The sequence below is a fragment of the Acanthochromis polyacanthus genome, chromosome 18, assembly GCF_021347895.1.
Source record: "Acanthochromis polyacanthus isolate Apoly-LR-REF ecotype Palm Island chromosome 18, KAUST_Apoly_ChrSc, whole genome shotgun sequence".
Classification (NCBI taxonomy): Eukaryota; Metazoa; Chordata; class Actinopteri; family Pomacentridae; genus Acanthochromis; species Acanthochromis polyacanthus.
The window spans coordinates 4778434-4800172 of record NC_067130.1 but is presented as its reverse complement, the minus strand read 5'-3'; the positions used below and the strand labels follow the sequence as shown (position 1 = coordinate 4800172).

Here is a 21739-nt window from a genome sequence, read left to right as displayed (position 1 = left end):
AGCATTATGGACTCTGTCTGTGGTACAGTTGGGTTAAAAGAAACTTTTAATAACTTGTTCATTCAGTTTTGAGCAGAAAAGGAACTTTTAACTCTCCAGTGGGTAAAAACAAAACAACTGATGACCACAAACATTACATATTCATATCAACAACCACATTTTTAATACAGGCAATCTACAAAGAACCATCATTTGGGATAAAATTCAACTGAGGACTAAGAAGGCTGAAGTATGTGATTCACAACATCTTCATCAAAGTTCAGGCTCTATGAATGGACATGAAGTCATTATCCTGGAAGAGATCACTCCTATCAGGATGGAAATGCTTCATCTTACAACAGCTTTGTATTGATTTAAGTGACCCTTCCCTCTAAGGGGTCAAATGGAGCAAACCATGCTAGCAAAATACCCACCACAGCTTAATAGAGCCACCAGATCCTCTCACTGTGGGGGTCAAAGGTTTAGGTTATCTGTTTATAATGTAAAGGCATCCCACAATCCCATGGCAAACATTTCTGTTCCCTCTAGGACACTTACTATTATTATTGAACTACTGTTATTTTTTCTTTCCTAAAGGGTACACAAAACATTTGCATGCCAGTGTTACTCTTCCTTGTGGTAGTTTATGGCTATATGATATGCTATAAACACGCTGGATTGCTTTCCTTCAGCACATCATGCAAACATTTTAGTTTTATTTTTCTTTAAACAAATCAGGTTTGAATCACCCACAACCACATCATCTTCATAGCTGTTATGTCATGCTTATCAAAACAGCACAACCACACACAAAGAGACACACAAGTCCAACATTAAATGAAATTCCATCCATCCATTCTCTATACACCGCTTTATCCTCACTAGGGTCGCGGGGGGTGCTGGAGTCTATCCCAGCTGACTCGGGTGAAGGCAGGGGACACCCTGGACAGGTCACCAGTCTGTCACAGGGCTACATATACAGACAGACAATCACACATACATTCACACCTACGGGCAATTTAGAGATTTAGAGTTAACAATTAACCTCAGCATATTTTTGGACTGTGGGAGGAAGCCGGAGTACCCGGAGAAAACCCACGCATGCACAGGGAGAACATGTAAACTCCATGCAGAAAGATCCCAGGCCCAGGCCGGGGATCTTCTTGCTGCAAGGCAAAAGCGCTAACCACTACTCCACTGTGCAGCCCATTAAATGAAATTGTGTAATCTATTTTTATATCCCTGTACATGACCAGCAAGTGTGATAAACAACCACTATGCATACTTTTTGAATAAACATACAGTACGACTTTTGACACATGCCCATGTATGTCTATTCCTGGGGAAATGTCTCTGGGAGTGCTTTAAGGCACATAAAAGTTGCCTAATGCAGGTCTTTCCCACAGTGGAAGGGCTTTTTAATGAGGAAAGAGAAAGCATAATGGGATAATAAAAGACACCATCAAATGAGCCTTCATTTGATTTCCATTGCATTAGGACCATTGACTGGCGTCAGCAGACGGGCTACTCTGTAAACACCTCTTTCTGAGCAGTCTGTGGTCATGTGTGCACTTTACGTGTGTGTGCTTTTCATACTGTTTATGTGCGCAAGTCTGACTTTGAAGGTAGCTGCATTACAGGCATATGGAGTGATATTTGAATAGATAAAACAAGCTCTTTGTTTTGGACGGCTGGTAACTGACCCGTACCGTTGATTCATATGCCACTTAGATGTTGAACCAGCAATCAACACGTTGCCTGGCAGTTATCAAATCACCAATCAAGCCGGCAACATCTGATGTGTTGCGGCTTTCACACACTTTGAGAAATGGTCTTTTAAATAAACCTTTACGTAAGTGATGATGACAATCGATGCCAATGTTTTCCTCCAGTGGGTAAAAACAATATAGGAAACATTATAAAAACACAATTCAAAATACAGTACATTATAAATTTATATTTACAAATACATTTTTAACACAGGCAATTTATAAAAGAACATTCATCTTGGATGAAGAAAACACTTCAGCAGATGGAATTTTACAGCAGGTCAAGAAATATGAGCTGATATTGAACATCCACCTGGTTTTTACCACGTGTGTTGCGTTTGTGCTTTCAGAGATGGTTTATGACAGCAAAACTATCATCTGAAAACTGGTTTATGTGAGCTCAGATAAACAGATTAGCTGCTGGCATTGATCTGCTGGGACTTCATTAATCCTTTTCCGTGTTTGTACAATGGCATATGTGTTGTAGCAACAGAAAAATATTTTAAATACAGACATCGTATCTTTGTCATGAGATTTCTGTAAGTTTCGGGCAGTGGGCACAGTCCGTCTGTTTAAGAGCCTGAACATTTACAAAAGCAATGCTGGTTCCCCTGTCGTTCACCTCTAAAAGATCTGTTGTTCCTCCGAGATATGAAGCCGCCATGTTGCATGCTGCGTGTCCATTGGGCATGTAGCTGCTTTGTGTAGTATCTAAAATTGATGTCCACTGGGAAGAGGATTCATGAGCATCCTTTGGTCTCGTCTGGTTAATACTGTGGTCCAGGACATAGCTATTGACCAATGTGCCGCTCAATGAACGGTCTTTACTCATACGGGAAGACGTCCGCATGATACTGTCGGTCCCTCTTCCAGCGGCATTCCCAAACCCACAGCCATCCCTCTTCCCCAGGATGTGCTGGTACAGAATCCTCCGGAAGGTCAGTCTGAACTCCCGAATGCGGTAGGCATAGATGAAGGGATTAACCACAGAGTTAGCGTGGGAGAGGATGATGGCGATGTTCATCACCCAGATGTCCGGCCGCTTGCAGCCCCGACAGAGGTGGTTGTAACAGTTGATGATATGCAGAGGAAGCCAGCACACGGCGAAAAAACCCACAATGATAGCCAGCGATTTCGCAGCATGGACTTCCTTCTGCAGGATTGAAGGAGATGAGCTCGAGAATATTGTTTTCTGTCCGGTGGCAGGCATTTGTGCAACTTTCAGGCTCATTAGTCGGAGCTGCCGCCGTGCTGCCAAGAAGATGTTGACGTAGATGACCAGCATGATCAACAGAGGGACCAACACGCAGCCAAAGAAGTTGAAATAGACCATGTAGTCCATGGAAACCACTCCCTCAAACAAGCACTGGGTCATTCCTTCAGGGCAGCTGTTTCTGCTGACGGTGATGGTGGAGTTCAAACCTGATGAGCACAGGAAAAAATAGTTTTTTTTAACAATGTCATCCAAAGAAGAAAAATAATTCTGTGTGGTAAAACATAATTTTGTGTTGATGTGGGTTTCAGTTTGACAAAAAAACAAAAAATCAGCTGTAAGAACCACTCATTTGAATTAGGCCAATGTGAAAATGATAATAATTTTATTTGTGTAGCACCTTTTGAGAAAAACATTCACAGAGTGCTTTGACAAGTAGAAGATAAAAAATGACAAAAATGCACAGAATGGATAGCTAATTAGAAGCTGGTTAAAAGGACGACATCTCACAAGGGGGTTCAGAGAGAAGCTGAAGAGACAATAAAAAACAGAAATAGATTAAGATCAGGAGGTTAGAAAGAGGAAATACAAGAAGTGGAAATTTTAAGAGGGATAAAAAAAAGCAGGGAGTGATAAAAAAAAAGACACTAAAGAGAAAGAGGAGATGCGGCTCATGTATTTCTTGTAACTGAAGGAATTGTGAGCACGTTTCTCCAGAAGTACAACAGCAGCGCCATTCCTCATTTTTCCTGTAACACCTTGTTTTGTTTTGTTTTTTTACCACGGTAGGCCAACTGGCTTGTCTTGTAAGAGTTGAAGCATAAAGGAGGGTACATTTATAGAAGCCTTAACTTTAAACAACTCTTAATTTGCTGCTTACTCAGCCGCTTTTACAGCGTTCACATTGTTTGGCGATAAAAGAAACATGAACAAAACTCCCTCCAAACCTATGAATGATATAATAGATGCCATATTTATGTTTTTCTACATTTTTGAGGAATAATAGGTATATATGTGACTTTGTCAACATATCGGTCTCACTTGTGTGCCAGCCGAACATGGGTGTCAGGCCGATGCCCACTGAGAGAACCCAGCACAGTGCGATGATGCCCTTCGCCCTCTGCCCTGTCACCAGACTGCTGTACCTGAAAGGACGAACAGAACACGATATTATATTGTCGGGCCGGTTTATCTAATCTCGTTGTGACAGCATACTCCTGAGAAAGGAAAGTCAATATTTGGCACTATAAATGGGGAGAAAATGGTTGTGCACTGAGGCATAAATGCATTATTTATTTAATAAACCTCAGCAAAATTTCAGTTTTTTTCCTTATATAAAATGACTAATCTCCTTTTGTGTTCCGTCTTGCCTATTATCAGGTTTGGGGATTACAAACAACGCACACATAAAGTATTTAAAAATTAATATCCATTCTGCCTTCTTAGAGATTTGTTTAAAAGCAAATATTTGAGCACATCAGTACAGCAGATTAGCAAAAGAACCATTTTGTTAAGCAGACACGGTGTGACATTCTGCAGTGTGATGCTGCATGACTCTGCAAGCAGCTGTATGAGTGTACATAATTCTGTTGAAAAGTGCATTTCCTTCCTATACTGTTATTTACCAACACACTTGTTTTTTTTTTATCCCAAAACCTTTCCGTTCAGGTGACGGAAGAGCTTCTGAGCAATGCAGCTACCTACAAAAAAATCACGTGATTTTCTTTAATACCATGAGTGAAATGATTAGAACTAAAATTCCCAAATGTTTAAACCTAGTTAAAGACATATTTTTTAATATGTGTGTGTGAGTGTGTGTGTACATGTATGTATATGTGTGCATATATATTTTTTTATGTTCTTTTTTTTAAGTTCGCTTTTTGTAATTGATTTCTGGGGATAAAGGGGCAGACAAAATAAGACTTGTCTTCTTTCTGCTTCCTTTCATTCTAGTTTGGAGACCGTATTTACATAAAACATTTTATTATTTTACAAATTAATGAAATAAAGAATATATGAAATGAAATGAAATAATAAAATGTTGTAACGGCTTGTAACTCAGCTCAGACTTTGGCTTAGTTTTACACACTTAAAGTTGGATTGTGGATCAAAAACAAACATCAGGTTATGAAAATGTGTTGACACATTTGGTTCTTTTAAATACACAATCAGCTTTATGGTTTAATATTTGTCTTTGTTGTATTTTGGCAACACTCATGTCCAGACATTACAGAATTATTGTGACATCTTCCAGTCATTCAGGTGTTTTAAGACTGTAAAACTTTACCTCTACAACTTTTATAGACAGCGTATATTTGTGCGATATGTGATGCATATATTTGGCTACAGAAATAAAAGCAGAGAATCACAATGACCAGTAACATCAGCTCCCATACGCTGACTTAAAACCCTCCCTGTGTGTTCGACTGAGTTCTTGCACAGCCAGGTTGGCAGCCAGTGTGCTCTATTAAGCCTCCTAAAATTCTGATGAATTATTAGTACTTTGGTCATTGGTGCCAGGTTTGTGGCACCAGAGTGAGCACACAAACACACACACTGACGCTGTTATGCAACCGCTTATGCAAATGCGTCACCTGCTACAGCTTATGACATGAAATACCCTGGCATGAAAGGAAAAAAAAGAATGCAGCTGTGACAAAATGACTGTGGGTTTAATGACACACGTGAACAATGTGAGTCAGTCAAAACACCGTACTTGTTGCAGAAACAAGAGACTTTGCATCATTTTAAAGGAACTGTATTTCAACAGCACATGACAGTAACCTAATTAAGTGTGTAGATATGTGTGTCTTACCACAGCGGGCCAGATTAGCCTGAACTGAATTATACATGTGAGGTTTTGACACCTCTCTCTCCTCTGACTTCAGTGCAATGTGTTCCAAAGTATGCTCTATTTTCACGCATTCACTCAGAATATACTTCAAACATGCTTCAAAAAAACAGTGAAATAATTCAAAGGTTAAATTGCTTCTCTTATTGATGATCACTGCTTAAATTTTTAAAATCCTATTCTACTTTTTATTTTGAATTCATACACTTTAGAGCATTTTTGAATTTAGTTTGTATCTGATATAGCCAAAGATATGCCAATGGATGTGACCTTTTTGTCCCCTCTCACCTGAGTGGGTTCTTGATAGCGATGTAGCGGTCCACAGCGATGGCCAGCAGACTGAAGATGGAGCTCTGAGTGAGCACGAGGACGAAGCAAGCGATGAACAGGCAGCCGTAGAAGTAGGCACAGAAACCAGTGCTGACGTTGAATTGCAAGAGAACAATCACAAGTTACAAAAAAAAAACAGTTTCAAAAGTTATAATAACAACAACAATACTAATAATAGCTTTATTTGAATATTCACAAAGTGCTTTGACTGATAGAACATAAAAAAAGACTAAATGTAGAGAATGGATAGCTAATTAAACACTGGTTAAAAAAGACAACATCACATAAGAGGGTTAGGAGAGAAGCTGAAGAGAAAAAGAAAATAAAAGCTAGAATAGATTAAGATTAGGAGGTTAGAAAGAGGGATCACAAGCAGTAACAATTTTAAATGAGATAAAAGGGCAGAGAGAGATAAAAGAAAAATAAAAGACAACTTTACTTGAAGGCGAGTCTATAAAAGTGGGTTTTAAAAGTGATTTAAAAGAAGTTACTGATTCAGCGAGCCTTATCTCCTCAGGTAGGTCGTTTCAAAGCTGAGGGGCCCTGACAGAGAAAGCCAGGCCATCCTTTGATTTAGGCCTCAACTTTGGAATGATCAGCAGGGGGAACATGTTTAAAATATAGCTGGGGTCAAGGCCCTGGTGAGCTTGAAAAGTAATCAGTAAAATCATAAAATCAGTTTTGAAACCAACAGGGAGCCAGTGAAGAGAAGCCAGAATGGGTGAGATGTGATGTTGTCTGTTAAAACCAGTAAGAAGCCTAGCTGCTGGACCAGTTGGAGGCAAAGAAGGATTTCTGTGAAATGCCCGATAAAAAGGAGCTACAGTAATCAAGGCGGAAAAAATGAGAGCATGGATAATTTTTCGAAAGTCTGAATGAGGATATGTAATGTTTAAATGTAAGGCACACTGAGTTGCCCTCGTGTAGGAAATGTGCTGTACAAATAAAGCTGCCTTGCTTTGCCTGATGAGTAACACAACATTCTCAAATCAAAAAACAAGAAAGAATACCTGATAGAGATAGCAAAGGGGATTGCCAGCAGCCCCACGGCGATATCAGCGACCGCCAGCGACACCACAAAGAAGTTGGTGATGCTCTGCAGGTTGGAGTTGATGCAGACGGACCAGCAGACCAGGACGTTCCCAGCCACGGCCAGGCAGGCAATCACCAGCTCCAGGCCAATGTAGACCAGCTGGTAATTCGCCAGCATGGTTGTTGTTTCCCCTTTGCTGCTTTCTTTGCGCTCTCATCCCACACACTCAGCCGCTTGACTTGTTTTCAGACATAATACCTGCTTGCCAAACAGCATGGTGCCACTTAAGGAAGGAGCGATTGTGTCACAGGAGGACAGCCAAGGCAGGAAGTTCTCACCACATGCATCACACTTGTGATGACTTCACTTGTACCTTTTACCGTCACCAGTCTGTTAGTCTTCCTCTTTGCGCCGATCTTTGTCTCCTCCGTTCAGTAAACCTTGTCACAGACGGCGGCAGAATATCGACGAGGGAGCATCTGGGAAGGTTGCCCAGTGGCTGTCGAATTAACAGCAGTGGTCTGCAGAGAGACAAAGATCTCACTGGTGCTAGCCTGTTTAAACAGAGTTACCACATGGACATTCACATACACACACAGGTCAGAAAAGCCATCTATCTCTAGAAGACAGGGAACAGTTTGCTTACCATACAGGGCCAAAGCAGACAATCCAACAATGGACCATTCTTTTTAGGAAAAGTTTCCCAAAACCCCTCCACTAATCATTCCCACCACTGACATGCTTTCCTCCACAATCACCGATAATTACGCAAAATAAACAACCCATAAATTTCACAGCAATTGGAGTATTGTCGGAACACGTTTTTGAACTATGTTTGCTGTGTTTTTTCAGGGCATTTAGCTGAATTCCTCTATATTGTAAGCAGGTTAGCCTTTATGATGCAAACCACGTACAACCTCAGATAACCTTTAGAAAAAAGAGGTCTGAAAAGTAGGAATGTAGGCCAAACCATTCAGCTTACTGGGGTAAAATCACACAGGGGGAGTGAGAAGGACACAGCACAGGTTTTTAGCTGAACTGCACTGATACTGTAGAATGGTTAATGTAGCATTATTTATTTTCTCACCAGCAGTTACCGATATTTACAAGAACTCTACTCTGATTAACTTTTCTGTAGCTGCGTTTTAAAACACTGTCAGTAGAACCCACCAAGCTTCTTCATTTTCTTGATGAAAACACTGATACCAGTTCTGTTTCTGTGTTAAATATGTACCTAAAAGCAAGAAGTGATTGGCTTGGTTTAGCACAAAGACGGGGATCATTGTAAAGCACCCAGTCAAGCTAAAAGATTGTAGAATATAAAAGATAAATGTAGGCTCCAGGTTTGAAAGGTCCAGCTAATGTGGAAGTGACTTAAACCTGCATTCTGCCTAATGACCAGCAGGGGTGACTACTCTGTTGGCAAAAAGCAGTCTGATTGTATGGAAGTCAGTTAGAAAATGACTTTATTTCTCATCTGATTTTCTTAAAGAGTTTAAGGTCTCAGTCACTAGTTTCAAGCCTTCTTTCATTACTCCACTCTAAATTAATACAAATTATGATCTCATTTATTGCAAAATAGACAATAAATCAGGCTTTGCATGAGGGTGGGACTAATTTTTGGTTGGCAAGTCGCCAAGTCGTGGGATTAGATTTAGCCAGGTGCTGTCAAGACAACAATGGTCAGAGCCTCCACACTGAGCTTTAAAACTGCTCTTCAACAAACATATGGGTGATGACACATTGGATTTGTTCATCTATGTATACAGTCAATGAGAAAAACTATACCACAAGTCTGGTGGATTCAGGAACACTTTTCGCCGTGGAGATAAATGTATCTGTACTTGATGACTACAACCTCAGAGGCACTGGAAGATGTAAACCCTATAAATACTGTATAGAAAAGACCATAAGGATGGAAAGAGGAAAGTGAAAGCATCTCATGATCCATAACATAACACCTCACTTGTCAAAACACACTGGCGGTACAGTTATGGCTGCCAGAGCAACCAGTACACTGGCATTTATTAATGGTTTCCCTGCTGACAGAGGTGATAAGGTGCATGCAGAAACATGCAAAGGCACTCTATGTGAATCAAAACAGGACCCCAATCTTAAATATACAGTCAAGTAACTAAAGAGTATTTTAGGGTGAAAAGGTGAAATATCCTTAGTGGGTTGTGCCACTTCATCTCAGCTAGAGTGAGCTTCATTAAAGACGCCTGACGTGTACGTCAGCGGGGTTACTGCATTCGCTTCGGTATCTGGCTGGCTGGGTAAGTATGTATGTGTGTATGTCCGTTCAGATATCTCCGCAAGTGCTGAAGTCAGGATAATCAAACTTGGCACTGAAGATCGGTCTAAGGTTCCCTGCTCAGTTGTGGAGTTAGAGGTCTGGGCGTGGTTCTGCCATCTACTGAGGGCTGGTCTAGTTGCACCTGCAAAGAGATTCTACTACAAGTGAGCATAAAATGTGGCTGCAGTGAAAAGCTAGAAAGCATCACCAAGGAAGGCCAATGTGTCTGAAGATGCTTATTGGTTTAAGATTTCAATCCTTAACTGCAAAATAAAAAAAGTTTCTTAATTTGGACACCCACATTTTGTGCACAATATTTCTCACACAGTTCTTTCCATGTTGATGTAAATATACTCAAATTAAAGCTGAGATTTACCATGCTAATGTGGTATCCAGTTTATACTGTATGTGTTGAAACACAGAACCTGAAGAACAAAATGTTTAACTGTCCAAATACTTAATCTGAGATGTTATGGCCTCAAAAATACGGAATAGTTTTGGCTATAATGGCAGTAATGGTATCGTGAGGGATACACCAGTTCAGATTGACTAAGGCTGTTAGTAGAAACACAAATATACAGATGTAAAATGTGCTTTTATCTCCTGTGAACTGAGGGATGGAGACCACATGCTACCAATGAAAGTTACACACAACAGAGAAAGCAATGGTATGTAAATATCACCCAGTTGCTGCCAAAGTCCATACAGCAAGTCAGATTAGACAAGATAAGATTCAACAAGAATGAAAGCACAACAAGCAAATATTTCTGAGGCAACGAAAGGGATATTTGGTCACTATCAGAACAATTTAGGGACCTATTTTAGGAGCCTTACATCAACATATCTGACACAATAGGCAATCTGATCTTCATTCAGTCCCACTGTTCCTCATCAGAGCCCCAGTTCTGATGCAAAGCTTCTCAGACATGTTACCATTAAAGAAACACTAAAGAGGTGCTCATTTTTATTACGACTTAAGGAAAGCAGATTGATCAACTGATCATGTTAATATGCTAAGAATTTCTGAGTATTCCATCCCCATAAAGATGACTTTCTCCCTGCTGCTTCAACTCAAACTGCCCGACAACTTGATGACATGAAGTTTCATTCATATCTTAAACCTCATCAGATCATCAATTTTGAAGGGAAAGTAGCTTTCTGTTCTTAAGTAGATTGATATTTGTCAGAAATGATTTAAATCAAGTTAATATTCAGTTAAATTTAGTTGTGAGGGAACTCCCCGCTGAATAATAACGAACTACAGAAATACTGGAGGAAGAAACGTGAATTTCCGTTTTAATGTTCTTCTAAAATTAGCAACTTCCAAAGATTAGTCAGCTTCATTTAAATATAGATTTGTTCCTGCTTAGGCAGCATTTTCTGTGATCACCAAGACATATTTAATGGCTATACTGCATGGTAAGGTTCCTATCATGAGAATGTAAGAACACAGAGCCAGTGGCAGCTCTAAAAATGGAAAAAAAAAAGAAATACCACTTAACTATGTAGTTTTACCAGCAGTAATCCCAAAAGGCAGCATATTTGATCAAAGTCCCACATCTGCTCTGTTGTTGTGCCATTTATACTTTCTCACAGGCCAATGGAATTCAAAAACCAGGATTTATCCGGTGTGTTTGGAAAGCCAATAAGCAGCACACCTCATGAGGCTGTGAAAGTTTTAGAACCTGCAAAACCATTAAATTTACAGCGGAAAAACAAAACAGCACTTACGCACCTTTCCCCAATTCTGCAGTTTATAGCTTGTAAAAAAAAAAAAAAAAAAAAAAAGCTATCTTCCCCTTTTTCCAGTTGACTGCTCTGGCAAAAACTCTAATCATTATGACCATAGACATATGTGCCCACAACAGCTTTGGAGGAAGTGATAAGAAAATGCACATCCTGCCGGACAGGATCTGTCACTGCTCTGTCAATCAATGTGCCGGCTCAGCTCAGTCAAAGGAAAACAAAGTGGGAAGCCATTGTGAAAGAGAAGCTGCTGTATTACTACTGGCAAAAGCACAGTGAGTGGAACTAATGAGAGAGGTACTGGTATCATATTGTAAACTCCTGATAGCAGGGACAGTTATGACAACAAAGAGTAAACATGATGTAGTAGATGCCCAGTGAAAGGAAATGATCACATGCAAGTTTTCATTTCCATTTATCAGCCCGATAAAGCACTACTATACTTATTATAGCCACTCCATAAACACATAGGCTTAGTCACAAAGCATCTATTTCACTAGTTAATCGTTATAACAAATCAACATTCATGTAAAAGTGAAAGCTACAACAGTAGAAGAATAACCTGGCTATAGATTCAGTGCGCTTTTGTGCGTAAAATCTCTGGATTTTACGCATTGGCCTATGAAAACACCTATTAGTCTATAGTACTCACTTCTTAAAACAGTCAACATCTTCACCAACGCATCCAAAACAAAGCCTAAAAAAGAGGAAAAAGTTCATTTTCTCTTACCGTATAGTTAGGATGGAAAAAAAAAAACGCAGCCTTTCTCCCCAATCTATGCGTCTGGATGATCACTCCACTGGCTCAGCGCCAAGGAAGACGAAAAAGCGTTGTAAAGTGGCGAAACAAAGTGAAACAAAAGTGAAAACAAAATGTCAATGTGAGAGAAACCGCGGCTCATGCTTGGTTTGGCAGAAAGAGACTGAAGGAGCAACAGGAAAACGCGCCGCCGCAAGGTTACCGCCTCCAGTGTGTGTGTGTGTGTGTGTGTGTGTGTGTGCGCGCGCGCGCGCGTGCGCGTGTGCGTGTGTGTGTGTGCGTGTAGGTGTGTGGTGTGTCTGCTCATGTTACATATGTTGTGGGGACGTACATCTGTTTATGCAGTCAAATTGTGGGGTCCAGCCTCCTTTTTGGGTCAATGACGGATCCTCCTGAGGTAAATAATTTGATGTGATGGTGAGGATTTAAGTTTAGTTGAGGCTTATTGTAAGGAATGTAGTAATAAATGGGATTACAGTGAGTGTCAAGGAAATGAATGCAAGTCAACATGATGTCCTCTGAAGTGATGGAAAGAAGACTATCTGTGTGAGATGTGCAACACTGTGGTGTGTGAATGGAAATAATCAAAGACAGACGGATGAGAAAAAGAGACTGAGAGTGAAATAAAATCTAATTTAGTTTATAGGCTATTGATGACTACAACCAGCACATTGTTTGGTGTGATGTAAATTAGGCTGTTTGGAGAACATACACAGTCAAATAGGATTAAAATTGCATGTTGTTATCCATGGGGTTACATCACACTGCAGGTACTTTGCGTAAAATATCAGTCTGGTGCCATCCTAAGCGCCACTTTATCATTTTATTATATTTAAGTTTAACGCTTGAGGTATCTCGGATTGTTCAACTGTCTATCTAATTAACAATTTAGCAGTTTAAAAGTTACACAGCCTCAAATATACATCTATCTTTTGAATCTTTCCCCCCAATCTCTTTTTATTGTTCTTTTTTTTGCATCAGAACTACTCCATTAAATCAATTCAAGTCTCCAGTGGCACATTGTAACCGCTGAGAATCTTCCACACTGTAAAAGAGAAAAGAAATAAAAGGTCATAATCTGGCAAAAAGCCTGTCAGAAAATACCTAATAAATAGTAGCGTTCTGTAACATTCAAAAATGGTAAAAGCAACAACTAAAATAAATAAACAAAACATACAACCCCCAAAATATGTCATAAATAAATTAAAATGTCACTTATGAAATAGTAACTGTCTTTAAATGACTGAAGATAATTCAATTAAAAATTACAGATCACAATCTGAAGAATATCAGAAAAATATAGTAAATATTTTAGAATTTATACTAGAAATCTAAAAAAATCTGCAAAATACCTTTTACTGCAGAAATATTTCTAAAGTTACAATAAAATATCTGTAAAAAGTATAAATGTTTGTAGTTTTATAGTGAACTTTTACGACATTCTTTGTAAAAAAAATATAATAAATCTACACATAGAACAATGATTGTTGTTAGATGACAGCTTAATAATTACAGAAAGCTTACAGAAAGAATAATCTAAATACTGTAAATGTAATATGATTTGCAGTAAAAATAGAAAAATGTACCAACATTACAATAAAAGAGTTGTAAAAAATCTACAGCTAATCTTCAGATCTCAATTCTGTCTAATTCATGAAGTCATTTTCAACAGTTCTGACGTAGTGCGATTAACCAAACTGGAGAACTATAGGAGCATTTCTCTAGAAGGACTGTTTATGCAGTGTCAGTATGAGTTTTAATGTCAGACAGTACTAAGATTCATCATTTCTAAACAAAGTTCTCTACTTACAGGCAAAACTGATCATATGCTACGCACCGACTGAAAAATTTTAAAACCCAGAATACAATACAAGTGTTATGTAATCAGCTGCATTTTTTGTCGTGTTCATTGTATTCTTCAGGTAATATATCTTTAGTGGTACCAGGCATTAAAATGAACAAGAAATGAAAGAAAACAAGGGTGGTCTCATCATTTTTTTCCCATGACTGTATGTCTCCTGCTGAAAGAAAGTAAGATCTCAAGCACATGGGTTTAAAAATATGAAGCAAATACTTCATAAACACAACTTAGCCTGCTCCAATGGGTCACATCCTGTTGTCTATTTAGGATTCTGCTCTAAATTTATAACAGTTGTTATTGAAAAGTGACACTGAGGATAAGACTTAGGCCGACACGTCTAAAAAATGATGTTAAAGGTGATTTAACCTAATCTGACAAGCTGTAGATTCTGAACCATGTACAGAGCTGTTCAAACTACAGTAGAGCAACATCACCTCTGTGTACATCTGCAGAATGCGGCTTCCTGAGGTTTTGAGTCAACGGTCGGAAACAAGCTGAACTGGCAACCTCAAAGAGCAATCAGTGGGAGTCAGAGTTTGCTTCTTAGCTTCTTCTTGTTCTTCTGCTGCTGCTGCGCTCCATCTTAAAGGTTTCACAACATGCAGTGAGAAAGAACCAACGTACCCTTAAATTTATTACATCTTTTATGGTGGACAACTAAAAATTTATGTATTTTACAAGTTGTGTCCAATTTTATTTCACTGAAACAAGAGAAGTGACATGCAAAAAACAAAAACAATACTTCTATATTCTTTGTTAAAAACAAAATATTAATACATCTTAGAATGCCGATTAAAGAGGCTAAAGACAACTTTTAAAAAAATCAATTTCTAAGTGTAATTCTTCATTGGAATGAGTCTTAAATCCTACAAAGTACAGACTACAACTATGACTTTCTACAATGATCTCCTCATTAACAATGGGATGAAAAACATCAATATATAATTGAGGAGCTTTTGAAGCCCATGGGATACATCTTGTATACATTTTTAATTAAAAGTTAAAAAAACAACAGTTTTTTGTGTTCATTATGATCATGTCTTTACAAATTCCATAATTATTTATTATGGAAACAATCACTTAATAAAAAATGACTGGATATCACTAAATTGTCAACTAAATAACATCCCAATTTAATAACAACCACCTTCTAATTAGCTAAACAATAATAAAATGAGCTGATTCAAAAACTATTTTGATTGTGTTCTTTTTTTATTAAGTTGAGATAATCATGACAGATTTTTCTTTTTTGGTAATATATCAAATTTTATATGGAAAATAAATTGTATCTGTGTCCGAGAAATCCCTTTCCACTAAGTTCCCCATTACAAAAACACCTCTCAAGGAAGTGTGTTAATTCCAGATCACATGACCTGCTCCACATGATGTCATTTCCTCCTGAAGAAAAGACTGGAAGACTCCAAGGCTTTCTGAATCATTTAATATAAAGTAGTGTGTGAGTCAAGTGTGGATTTATGGCATGTCAGCAGGTTTACCACAATATCTTTAGAAATAATTTTCAATTTTACTCAATTGTATATGTAATATTTAAAAGAATCTTTCCGTATAAATGCCATGTGGTGTTTGGTTATCAGCCGCCATGTTGATTTTATTGCTGAAAATGGCAAAAATGTCAACTCCTACCTGTCAACTATGTTACAAAAAGTCCCGCAATAATATATTGACCCATTTATATTTTTACAGCGCAGTTCATATGACATGTATTACACTTTTAATAAGAGGCATGTAGCTAATGTGAACTAGCTAATCACTAAAAAACATGGCAGGTGACAAATCTTCTCCCCTTGGAAAAAAAAAGGTTCATCATTCTATGTAGATACAGGAGATTTTATTTAACATTTTTGTGTACAAACATAGGCTGCAAATGCCTTCCAAACATGTTTGCCCTCAGAATACAGTATTCCTTTTTACAGTTCTACAAGCAGAACATTGAATATTTAACAGGAACAAGAGTCAAAAGTTGAGGAATAAAAATGTTTGTGGTGGTCGGCAAGTCTCGTCCTCAGCTTCACGTTGTTATACGTTGAATAAAACAAAACTATTTCCCCAAAGATTAAAGTAGCCTAATTTAATGGTAGCATGAAGTCAGAGAAGAGGCAGCATTTGAAAGTATTAACTATAGTGTGGAAATGTAGTGATAGATACCAGGGTCATGTACGATAAATGCAAGAGATTTCATATAGAGTTATATGTACCATATCTTCAGGCTACTCCACAGTTTTTGGCTGGGACTGAGGTTATGGAGGGGAACTGTATTATGGAGGGTACATGCAATTACAGTGACAATCAACAGACCAAAACAATGCAGATTCAGAGTAATATAAAACTTGTTTCTCCTCTACCACACACTGACAGTTCAGATTTCCAAAGAGACTAGAGGTGCACCAGCTCAATCCTCAAAACAATCAGTGGACGCCACAATAAATAAAAGGGAAACCAAATTATGTGTTCTCTAGTATAATACATATTATACAACTCTATGGAAAAGTAGGAGAAGTTGGAGTTACGCAAACTCACAGAATCTACCGTTTAAATGGACAAGAACCTGCGCCTGCTATTCAGGTATCTAAATCAGATGAACAATCACAGTGGCCAGTCTGTTGTACAACACAAAGGACTCAAACATGAGCTGACAGTGCAGGAACTGAAGAGACATTTTGCAGTTCTACGCGCTGGTTGTGATTCTGGGATGAAATAGAGACAAATTGTTGCAACCTTAACAGGATGTTTGAGAAACAAAAGCAGATAAAAGAGAATTTCTCAAAGACAGCACACCATACAAAGACCATTTTCTCACATTAATTTAGCTTCCAATGACATTATATTATAAATAAATAGATCCAGCAGACCGCCTTATAGCAAACTGCGAGAGAGAGCATCAATAAATACAAATAAAAGGCATTAGAGGAAATTTTAAGAGCTAAAACAAGGACATGGGAAAGAAATTTCTGCTCCCAATAAGACCAACTTCAACACAGTTACAGCATCACAGTCAGATGAAGGTGGCGAGTAGAAACAGGCATGTTACAGTATGAGCTAAGACCGTGCTTAAGTTTAAGGTCCTGTCTTAGTCTATATAAGAGATGAAAGACGTGTGGCTGTCCTCAGCAAAGGCAACAGGAGAAAAGACGTCACTGTCAGTGTTTTTTCACTGACGTTTATTGTACCACAGGTGCTGAACAAAAGCATAAGTGTTGAGGCACGATAGGGTAGAGCAGTGCAGGCAATCGGGACTTGTTGTAAAGGTGATGCATGGGGTGATAAAATGAATGATTCACTCCCTGTCTCGCACCCGAAAATATAGACGGTGATGAGACGGGAGTGTGATACATCAGGCCGGAATATAGTGGAAGTACACGATGGTGGACAGAAATTTTAACGGCAATATTCATGAAGCAGACACACTAATGGCGCTTTATCAATAATCTGTGGACTAAATTGACAACAGGAAACAGAAATGTCTTTGGGACATTGCAAGGACAAAGTAAACTTAATATTTAGAGGGTTGATATGTATTCATAATCCTCAAGAACCTATTGAGAGGCAAACTTTTGTTAAGCCTTCTCATGTATGCCTTCTGATGCTATCTTCACCACGGACACAAGCACACATGAGCCCTTATCAGATGCATTGGTTTTAGTTTTATGCCTATAATATAAATGGGAAACCAGTAGTGATATTGACTATAAAAGGACATCCTGTAGTGATGTAAACAAGATCCACATGAACATCCCCAATCCAAATCTGTGACGACATCAGAACAGCAGTGACAGGATCAAAACAGAGAAATAAAAACAAGAAAACATGCCTGCATGTTAAATCAGTGACAAAGAAATTAATAATAGAAATATGCAATTTTAGTATCAACAAAATAAGAGTTTCTTCTCTAACTTGGCCATTGAGTTGTAGACAATGAGTGAGAGAATTAAAAATACATTTCCTTCATTAAAACCAAAAGGTAAGCTCTTCATTGGACATAAACGTGGAGTGCTCAGGCCACTTGAATTGTAATACAGTAGTTCTAACATGAGTGCACTTCTGCAGCCACAGATGAAATGGTACAAAAAAAAAATCAGACGATGTCATACGTGTGTCTGTGTGTGTGCTGTATCATGACATTGCATAATGTCTACGCTAACAGGCGATGGTCTCTGGATGTGAGACGTTAAAGAGCTTGTGCCTTTTTTCCCACAGCAGCATACGGGATGTAACTAGAATGTGTGGGTTACCTTTCACAATAAGACCTAAATGAACCATTGATAGGCTGGACTGAACAGCTGAGTAGCTTCTATTAGAACAAGGCTAAATCTTGCTTCTTCACTGCAAGACTTGAAGTCAAGGCTAAGACCTACCACTTTCTTAGACAGAAAAGAAATAAAATGTTCACATAGAAAAACTATTTCATCACCAGGCCCCCCCGAAATAAATTACAATAACGGCAACAATGATTATACTGTTAACCGAAAAGAAAAATACAACTTTAAGATTATGTACATGTAGTCTATCTGTAAATACAACGGCTTCCTTTTTCCCTAGAAACAAAAAAAAAAATTAGTTTGGCAAGATGTTATAATAAGAAGGACATTTTGTCAGAAAAGATGAACACAAACAGTTCCTATGTTAGAAAATATATTGCTTCCTGGGTATTTTAGCTGGAGCCTACCTTGTGACAGAAACAAGACATAAGAGAGGAAATTTGCATTTATAGTTTGAAAAACCACAGACTGTGACGAATTATTGGGTTCCTTTTTTTTCTTTACACACATCAACTGGGTTTGTTTACGCTGTAAACACTTTAACCTACAGGTGTTGGCTGACAGGAAAAAAAAGCCAGTCTGGTGGCAGCTCTGCACGTTGACTTTCAGCTCCAAGCCACAGCGCAAATGTTTCCTCTTGTCTCAAAGAATGCACCGACGTTACGTAAGACACACTTTTCTCCTTTAACAGGACGTGAAGCAATGTTTGAGATGACTTAGTGATTGTCCAAAATAAACACAAATACAGAACAATGCCCGAACGCAAAGATGCGTGGAGATTTGTTGGCGAAACCAATTCCAAGAAACAAGACAAGACACGCTTCCTTCTTTGTGGTCTGATTTCGATCCATCCAATGTCTTCAGTTATGCTGTAAAAGTTCAGCATTGTAGACCCACAAGAGAAGCACGGCGGAGAAATGCAAGACGGTGCATGTACCCAAAAAAAAAATCACTGGAGGTACAAGGAATCATACTAACTATCAGGTAATGAGAGATACGAATGGCAAGGACCTCCATCCTCTGAGCTTCAGAGGCCCAGTGGCACCCTCTTGTGTTCAAGCACAGCAGGTTAACGCCGGAGACAATCCTTTCCAGCGGCAAGAGCCGAGCGGTCAGTCAATTCAAAAACATACTACCGTACAAATAGGCTCACTTTGAGCCAGTGTCTGTCTCTTTTTCACACCTTCATAGTCAGACAGAGTCATTTGTAGCTCTATACTTCGGTGGAGAAGAGGATACTCTGTCGTTTACTGTCTGGGGTTGGGATCGTCTCCAGCTGCAGGAAATACAGCAACACCTGGACCTGAATAGACATTGAGAAAGGAATAGAAAGAGGTTAGCAAAAATCTAACGCAGAGGGAAAAGGCTGAAGCTGAACTGCGTGGCTCACCTGTGCCATAACCTCCAGGGACCAGCTGTCCCCCATGCTGATGGGTTGTGTTGGGTTAGCAGGGATCTTGCTGTCTTTCTCAGCGGGTCTGAGCAAAGTCGGCCCGAACACTGTTGCCAGATTGTGGAGAGACATCTTGTTGATGCTCTCCTTCTCTGCCACCCTGCATAGAGGAACACAAGTCCATTTAGTGGTATAGATGGAGTACATAAGGAAAATATAGAGGTGTACATGAGCAGTGAAGGAGCTGAGTGCTAAGAGTAAAAACCTTAAAGGGCCCAGATTTTGTATATTTGCAGGTTTATAACATTATTTTTTGGATCTACTAGAACATGTTTACATGCTTCCATGATGAAAAAACTAATTATTTTCCTCATATTGTAGATTTTTAATAACTTTTCCCACCCTCTGTCTGAAATGCTCTGTATTGGCTCCTGTCTCTTTCAGGCCTCCCACCTGAAAAGCCCAGTCTACTCTGATTGGTCAGCTGTCATGACGAAAGCTAGGTAATGTGGTTATGTAGCGTAACACCCAGATCTGGTGTAGAAATAATGGCGAAAGCGCATTCTTTGTCTAGGTTGTTATGCAAATGTCTTACACTGATAAGTGATGGAAGAAAAACTGGACTTCAGATGAGGTATTTCCCCAACAGATTTTGAAATCGGGTTGCATCACACACATAGGGAGAAACTTTGGAAGTTTGCAGACCTTCTACTCACACAAACATGCTACACAGCACACTAACAAAGAGGAAAACCCCCAAAAGCACATTATAAACTGATGAGTGAGCCTGGTGATTTCTGGCATAGAAAGAAGCTTTACAGTAAATCATGTCAGGCTTCTTTTGAATGGAGTCACATTTGCCGTTTTCAATTTCTGAATGACCACCAAGGTCCTCAGCCTCTGACAATCGTTAGTGTGTACTAGGAGTCCACCGATTGTTGGCTTGGCAGATTATCAGATCTGATATTCCACATTTTTCTGATTACCGGAATCATTATCATTTTAGCTGGTTCCTGATTAAATAAGTTAATTTAAATATGAGGTACTTTGGTTCTGATGCAGCCGTTTCCAGTCTCTGGTTTTGAGCAGCATCCCACACACAGCATTATGTGATCAGGAATGAATAAAAGACTATCAACACAGAAGGATAAATGTCATGTCCAAAAGTAATTTAATTAAATATACAGTACGTAAAACATAAATCAATGCATTTGAATGCAGCTTTGTACTGGAGTTTTTGGAATTTTTGGAACTTTGTCACCAAGGTTCTCCTGTTTATTGCAAATGCACTGTTGAAGACCATTTATTGGTCTCTTTGATTACTCATAATTGATATTGGCCCTACAAAAACCATATTGGGCCTTGTGTCTACTACTGGTCTGAATAACAGTGCTGATATTTATTTTGCATTCAACATTACCTCAAAATGAATCAACTTCAGCTTTGAAGTGCTGATTGAACCCCAAAAAACTCTGACTAAATGATTAATTACAAACCACAGAAACTGTCAACAAATCCTAAACTATCCAAGGCTTTGCTTCTAAATGTAAAATAAATACAAAAAGAAGCCTCCAGGTCCATCCATTATCCACTCATGCAGTGCTTTTAAACAGATGCGTCTGCATTGTTGGCGCTGGTATAATGTTTCAACCTCTTCAGAATCACCATGGCAACCAGGAGACATTTTGCTGTTGTAGCTGAATACCTCATAGTGTAAAAGCAGCATCGGTAAACCATTTTGAAGACTCATGTATTTCAGTGTTAGATAGAACTCTCAGAATTGCAAGTTTGAAATATTATACGATTTTGATAATACCAGAACAAGTGAATTTAAAATCTTGCACCTGTGAGTGGCCACTGTTAAATTCACCTTCTGGAAACTCATGGACTGATGTGTTAATGTATATTTAGTCTGTGTTTCTGTGTGTGTGTGTGTGTGTGTGTGTGTGTGTGTAGTCATGTCTACATTTTACATGGGTGCGTTCAGTTGTTTTTACCTCTTCAAGTGATCCAAGAGGAAAAGGAATGTGACCAGGTTGGGCTCTGGCAGAGACAGCAGCAAGTTCAGCATACAGCTCTCTTTGGCGACACTATCAGACAGAGCTGCACAGAAGCAAAAGATACCGTTCATTATACGATTATTTCCCATGTTTTAAAGTAAAGCTTTATACATCAACTCTAATGAGACATATAGACATTTCAACTGCTACAATCAGTTTGAATTATAGCAG

The 21739-nt window shown here is 38.8% G+C and overlaps 2 protein-coding genes across 4 annotated transcripts in view; both read right to left on the bottom strand.

Annotated features, from left to right (window-relative positions):
- Positions 1–23: 23 nt before the first annotated feature.
- Positions 24–12161, bottom strand: adora2ab (adenosine A2a receptor b). 2 transcript variants are annotated; one of them, XM_022215829.2, is made up of 5 exons: positions 11948–12161; positions 7153–7696; positions 6101–6232; positions 4003–4106; positions 24–3170 (listed from the first exon to the last, which is right to left on the bottom strand). In XM_022215829.2, the coding sequence occupies exons 2-5, from the start codon at positions 7350–7352 to the stop codon at positions 2275–2277; spliced, it is 1332 nt and encodes a 443-aa protein (XP_022071521.1). In that variant the 5' UTR covers positions 7353–7696; positions 11948–12161; the 3' UTR covers positions 24–2274. The 2 variants fall into 2 exon arrangements, with proteins under 2 accessions (XP_022071521.1, XP_051794755.1); XM_051938795.1 differs by lacking the exon at positions 11948–12161 and having other exon boundaries at positions 7153–9797.
- A 3504-nt stretch (positions 12162–15665) lies between these two features.
- bcr (BCR activator of RhoGEF and GTPase) overlaps positions 15666–21739 on the bottom strand; it is a 101869-nt gene continuing 95795 nt past the window's right edge. For both annotated transcript variants that reach the window (XM_022215816.2, XM_051938791.1), the window contains exons 21-23: positions 21506–21611; positions 19506–19668; positions 15666–19418 (exon numbers count right to left, since the gene is read on the bottom strand). In XM_022215816.2, the coding sequence (XP_022071508.1) occupies positions 19329–19418; positions 19506–19668; positions 21506–21611 (359 nt within the window). In that variant the 3' untranslated portion in view covers positions 15666–19328. The remainder of the gene's footprint in view (positions 19419–19505; positions 19669–21505; positions 21612–21739) is intronic.